Source organism: Galeopterus variegatus, unplaced genomic scaffold (assembly GCF_000696425.1).
Source record: "Galeopterus variegatus unplaced genomic scaffold, G_variegatus-3.0.2 Scaffold103, whole genome shotgun sequence".
In the NCBI taxonomy this organism is placed as follows: Eukaryota; Metazoa; Chordata; class Mammalia; order Dermoptera; family Cynocephalidae; genus Galeopterus; species Galeopterus variegatus.
The window spans coordinates 401,928-408,665 of record NW_007726214.1 but is presented as its reverse complement, the minus strand read 5'-3'; the positions used below and the strand labels follow the sequence as shown (position 1 = coordinate 408,665).

Below are 6,738 nucleotides of genomic sequence, written 5' to 3'. Positions count from 1 at the left end.
TATTGAGATTTCCTTGTGTCCTCTTAATACAGAAACTTTGTACAGTTCTTGGTATAGAATAAGCACTTGATAAATGTTGGTTGAAGGAATAAACAAATAAATGAATTGAAATGAACTGTTTATATGACAGTCTCTCCAATCAGACTGTGAGCACATCCAGTATAGGGAACATGTTTTATTCTTCTTTTTGTCTCCAGCACCTAACACAATATCAGACACTAAGTGAATGGCAGTACACACTATTTATTAAATTGTAGACAGAGATAAATACTTTATTTCAAAAAGTGCAAAGGAGGAAAAATAAAACATATATCTTACATAAACATATACTAAAGACTAATAGCTTTATGAATTGGAGTGGAAAACACAGAAATTTCTCTCTTGAAGATATAGAGGGAAATTGGAAACTATGAAGTCAGGTCACTTTAGCCCTCTAAGATGGTTAAAGCTAACTAATCCCAGTGAATGAGAATGTAGCCTATATGAAGATCTCTAGACTCTTTTTGCACAGCATGAGCTCCAAGACAACCCAGTCAGGACAGGGTATGGTCATATCTCTTAGCCTAAGAGTATATACGTGTCAGGGAAATTCCTGCTGTGGCCCAATTGAAAAAGGCTTTGTGGGAGAGAAGGAATGTAGTACGGATCACTTGAAGCACAAACAAATAGGAAAACTGAACAATCTCAACTATCACCACATATGCTTCAAGAATGGCACACCAACTCCCTTCCAAAGTCCATCATTACTTTGTACCATCGTAGGAGAAATGGAAGAGCAGGATGGGGTTGGTCTGGCTGGAATTACATCTTGGGAAAGCTGGCCAGGTTGGCAATGCCACAGGCGTTGTTCTTATTACGAGCCATGAGGATATAGCCTTTGTTTCCCCAGTTTTCTCCCCAGCTGTAGGACCAATCAAGAAAAATGCTTAGTACCCACAGTTTATTTATTCATTAAAACACTTATTTAGTATTGTGCTAGGTACTGATGGTAAACAAAAATGGATACAATGATTTTTCCCTTTAAAGAGTTTAAAGTCAAGAGGTGGAAAGAAGGCATACTGTTATAGGTCTCAAAGGTGGGAGAGATTGCTTCTGATCAAGAGGATCAAAATAGGCTTGATACAAGAGGTGACATTTGAGCTAAGTCCAAAGGATGGGTAGAATTTGGACCTGTGCGAATGGGATGTCAGTGGAAGGGTGTGAAATGAGCAACAGAGGCAAGAAAGCATGGAACATGTGCCAGTATAATATGGCTGAAAAATAGGGTGCCTGACAGGTTTTAGTGGGAGACATGTCTAGAAAGGTAGATTGAGATTAGGTTGAGTTATCCTTACTGCAAGACTGAAGAGTTTGACCTTTACTCTGTGGCCCATCATAATGGAGGAGCCAGGGCCGAGCCCGTGGCACACTCAGGAGAGTACGGCGCCGGGAGCGCAGCAGCGCTCCCGCCGCGGGTTCAGATCCTATATAGGGATGACCGGTGTGCTCCCAGCGCTCACTGGCTGAGCGTGGTGCGGCCGGTCTCAAAAAGGACAAAAAAATTAATTAATTAATTTAAAAAAATAAATAAATAATGGAGGAGCCAGTGAAGGTTTTTGAGTGGGTGAGTGATACGATCAGAGCTGTTTTGGGGGAAGATTAATCTTGAAATCTAGAACATAAGAAAGAGGCAAGAGAGGCTGAACTGGTGATCTTGATTTGGGAGTAAACCTCATAGGAAAGATGAAACTATGAGAATGGATTAAATTACTAAGGAAATGAGTGGTGAGACTGGAAGACTGGAAAAAGAGAGAGAGAAAAGATTGGTCTGTATATCTTCCTAAATTGTTTTCATGAGTCTTCTGTCCTTTTTCCCCAACCAGCAACTTTTGCAATGACATAAATACATTTTACTTAAGACCTGTACCCTAACTCTGTTCTGCCCTTCTCCAAAGGCCCCCAGTTTTCCTGATTCTGCCTGGGTATGTCCCTTCTTCCTCCAAGCTCTCTTGGATGCTGCCTCCACCCTTGGCCCCCGATCAAAAAAGGACAGGGTAAGTGTTTGGGGATGTGAGTCTAGAAAGGGAAAACACAAGATAGATGCTGTGGGAGAGGTACTTCTTAGAAAGCTTCTCAGGTTCACCCTGACTTGGGACTGTGATATAAAATGTTGCTTCATGCTTGAGGCCTGCCAGCCCCCTAGGTAGCAGCTCAATTTGGTTATACCACTACATTAGTCTGTGAATTCCCCAGAGTCTAGGTCTCCTGCTCCTTGGAGGACACCAAAGACAGCATATTTAATCAGTGCTGCTGCCAGGCTGGTGGTGACCAACCAGGAAAGAAAAAGTATATTCTCATTAATCTGTCTCCCTTCCTCAAAAGCTACAAGGAGCTAAAGAGAGATAGGAAGCAAGGTACCCTGGAGTTTTATTTGTTCCCAATAATAGGAAAGAAAACACTAAGGATTTTTTTGTTCATATCTTATTTCTTTTTTTTTTTTTTTTTTTTTTTAAAGATGACCGGTAAGGGGATCTCAACCCTTGGCTTGGTGTTGTCAGCACCATGCTCAGCCAGTGAGCAAACCGGCCATCCCTATATGGGATCCAAACCCGCGGCCTTGGTGTTATCAGCACCGCACTCTACCAAGTGAGCCACGGGCCGGCCCTCATATCTTATTTCTAAAAAAGTGTTTCTTTTCATAAACTTCACAATATTTGGCAAGTTCTAATGTATGTCTATCCTAAGTATATCTTGAAGAGCAAAAAGCTGCAAAAGGAGATATTAAACCTTTCCATTCTTCCCCTACTGCTTATAGACAGACTGATAATGGAAACTTTCCTAACTGATCACATTACAGAAAAAAAAAAAGTGAAAATATGTAATTCCAAAGCTCCTGCTGGTTCTTTGTGCTACTTTATGTCGTGGTTAGTTAGGTCTGTCTTTCTTATTGGGCTGTGAGATCACTGAAGGCAGACATCTACTCATTTCTTTGTGTATGTGACTAAGCTCCTTGCACACAAAGCAGCTAACTAACACATACTTTGGGTCTGGCCATTAAATGTTAGAATTAAGAGCTTCTGACTGGGAAGGTAAAACTGAAAAGCCCAAGACAACTTTCTCTTGATTTGAGACAGAGAAAAGAATATTGGGAGATAAGGTTGAACATTATAAGGGTGATTGAGTGACAAAAGTAGCATTCCCATCATTACCTGTTTTTAATTATCCAATGTTTGTTTCCCTTCTGGATTCCATATCCCACTGCCAAAACCGCATGATTCAGATTATCACTATTGCAGTTTTCATCGTAATACACACCTAGGAAACAAACTATCATGGTGAGGCTCTGTGCAATCCAAGCATTGCCCTATGGGGTCTTCCAGTCTGGAGACTTGGTAAGATTCTGTCCCAGTCAGGATGGTTTACAACAGAAATGCCCTGCAATGCAGCAGCTGTTAGTTTCTTCTGGCAGACTCAGTCTGAATATGAAAACTAGGTATTAAAAATACTCAGGGCCCTTCAAGAAGCCACTAAGCCCACATCATAAAAGACAGTTTTCTATAGGAACAGCTCCTTACCTTTGCTGTAAAACTGGAAGGAGGTCAGACTTGCATCAATGGCTACAGAGATGGGTCCTACTCGGGCCACTGCTCTCTTTAGAGCCTTCTCATTCCCCTCAGGAATCTCTCTGTACCCTCTGCATTTAGCTGCCTTGCCTGTTGGGTTGTACATACAACTTTCATCCTAGAAGAAAAAAGGTTGTAACAGGACTAGAACAAAGCAATAGGCAATGAGTTGGTGTATGAGAAACTCAACCAATGTTTTGAGTAATGTCAGTGAACTACTGGGGCAGCAGATTAGAGTCTCTACAGAGGGTCTGTTCCTCCTCACCTTTTGATAAAACTATAAAAAAGAATATGAAAAGTGGATTCCTACCTTCTACCACACATGAAAATCAACACCATGCTCAGGTGGTTTAAAAACATAAATGTGGAAGAAAAAATTGTAAAACTTAAAGAGAGAGAGTATTTTTATTACCTCAGTGTAGGAAAATAAGGTTTTGGGTTTTTTTTGAAAAATAAAAACAAAAACAAAAATCATCTTCTGGCCATGTAGTATGTGTGAGCCTCAAAGGGCAGGGAGGCACCAGCTGCCGTGTGGACAGAGGCTAAGACCAAGGCCCAGCTAGAGGGAGGACCTGGGCCCTCTGCACATATATTAGGGGAGCTAATGTGAAGCAAAGAATTTTGGTTGGACACTATGCTCTCATCAGAGGCAGATATAAAAGCACATAATATAACACAAAAATAGATTAATAAGGAACTTAACCAGTGACCTTCCAACACTATGTTTTGCAGGTCTTGTTAACAATGTGTTTCATTGGCAAGCCACAATTATGGAATCTAATGACAGCCCATGTCAAGGTGGTATATTCTTTTCAGCAATTCATTTACCTACAGACTACCCCTTAAAAACCTTAAGGCTGCATCTATAAGAATACATTATTTAAATACTGACAGTGATGGCAGCATTTGACATGATATTCTAAGATTATAATGGTCTTCTGTCTTAATAATTCCTCAGGATCCCTCTGTTCTTTGCCATGTGATCCAAACCCCTAATTCCTCCTGGTGCCAAAAATTGCACAGATCTACAAGTAAAAAAATATCTTGGAAATGGATTCAGAAGGATGTCATGAGATGATATTCTAAAGTCAGAATAACCTGCATTATGCCTGGAATAAACTTACATTACTGTCCTTTTTAAATGTTCTTGTCTGGCTGCTGCCCTAACAGATCTCTTCTTTTTAAAATTTTATTTTTCTTTACCTCCCTCCACTCATTAACATGCTCATCTGAGAAAAGAAGTTCTTTCAGTTTTGGACAATAACTACTTTCAGAAACCGTAAAGCAGATGCAAAAGAACAATTGTCCCACATGGAGCATGTGCCTTAAATGGCTAATTCTTCATTTTAACTAAGTATGAGACCAAAATCATTCCACATTGTTCTACAATGCTGAAGAGATCATTTGGAGGGCAGGAGAATGAATATTAGAAGTCAAATGCTCCTTCTATTACAAAACAGGGTTTCAAATATTTTGTAATATTCATTTCAATTATTCAGTCTCCAAGCTATTCATTAAATTATTTCTCGACAAACTCATTAATGTAGTGCTAAATAAATGATGCAAGCAGTCAATGGATGAGTCATCAACTATTAGTTCTGGTAGTATTTATTATTCCTTAATACAGTTACACAAACCTCTAAATTAGCTTTCTGGATTAGTCAATAGGAAGAAAATTGTAAACACAAATTTTTTCATTTGGAGTGAGAACAAAAAGTTACAAGAATATTTTGCCATGCTCAGGTTATCTCTCACTAATTGACCTAATATATTCAGAATTAAAGAAGCTAATCTGTCCCCCTTCCCACAACCAGGCACACCGGGCCAGTGCCTCAGGGCCCACCCGGGGACCTGGGGCATGGAGAAGGGGACCGGACCTCCCACAACCAGGCACACTGCACCAGCACCTCAGGGCCCACCTGGGAACCCAGGGTATGGAGCCAGGGATCAGACTCTCTCCACAACCAGGCACACCACCAGCTCCAAAGAGCATGCCAAAAACATCTCCTCCATGTGGGTGGCCCACCACAGCCACCATGATAACCATGGCTGCTGCAAAGGCAGCTGGATGTCAAAACCACCATGCAGATGGTCTGCCACCCACTGGAGTGCACTGATACAAGGAGAGTCACCAGCAGAGATAAAGGAGGAGGATGTCTCCACTGAGCCCATTTTGGAGTGATGGAAGAGGCATCTGCTCTATGATAGTATTAGGAGACTGATCATGCCTCTCAGCATTGGACAGATCATTTGGGCAGCAAATCAACAGAGTAACCATTTTTCTTTCAGAGGCAGAGAAGAAATCTAGGGTAATTAGAGGGGGATGGGGGAGGGAAAGGGAGATGGGGAGGGATTGGACAAGGGACATAAAGAATAATTATGATTTCTAATAATATATATGCTAGTAATATTGATCTGATCAACATATGTCAATGTTGAACCCCAAAAATATGTATAATCAATTTTGATTCAATAAAAATTTTAAAAATTAAAAATAAATAAATAAATAAATAAATAAAAAAGAAGCTAATCTGTTACGGCAGCGTTAGTATGTTGCACCTTATACTAGCAGTCCCAGAGTTCCTACATGGATTTGGGACCTAGAAGTTCAGAAAATTATATATGGATCATAAGGATTTTTTTTTCCAGTTACAATTTCTTCACCTGTATATCTGACAACTGGAAAACCATAACACAGAATAATAGTAGGATGAAATTTACAAAATAAAGTACTGTTTTGATGTGGTCATTGTCATGAGGATATGCTGAAGTAACTGAGAAGGTTGTTGAGTATCCATTGAAATGGGTTTGTTCAGTCATTTACATTAAATGAATATTTTACTGCAGCAGACATCACTTTTGATGACTAAACATGAATGAATAAAACTCATTGCTATTGGATTTTTTTTAAAGGCATAAATTGCAAAAAAAAATTACTAATTTCACTACATTAAAATTAAGAATTTTTCTGGATTGAAAGACATCATAAAAGAGAACGAAAGACAAACCTCGACTTAAAACACACATAGTATTAGTATCCAAATATCTTTTTAAAATTCCTAAAGGTCACTGAGAAAGAGGAAAGCAACCCAATTAAAAATGGGCAAAAGATATAAACAGTCAATTCACTGAAGAA

General features: G+C 39.6%; 1 protein-coding gene across 1 annotated transcript in view; it reads right to left on the bottom strand.

The window, feature by feature from the left end:
- Positions 1–223: 223 nt before the first annotated feature.
- LOC103600563 (cathepsin K-like) overlaps positions 224–6,738 on the bottom strand; it is a 9,675-nt gene continuing 3,160 nt past the window's right edge. Inside the window, exons 4-6 of the mRNA XM_008584859.1 lie at positions 3,555–3,720; positions 3,189–3,294; positions 224–901 (exon numbers count right to left, since the gene is read on the bottom strand). Coding sequence (XP_008583081.1) covers positions 802–901; positions 3,189–3,294; positions 3,555–3,720 — 372 coding nt within the window. The 3' untranslated portion in view covers positions 224–801. The remainder of the gene's footprint in view (positions 902–3,188; positions 3,295–3,554; positions 3,721–6,738) is intronic.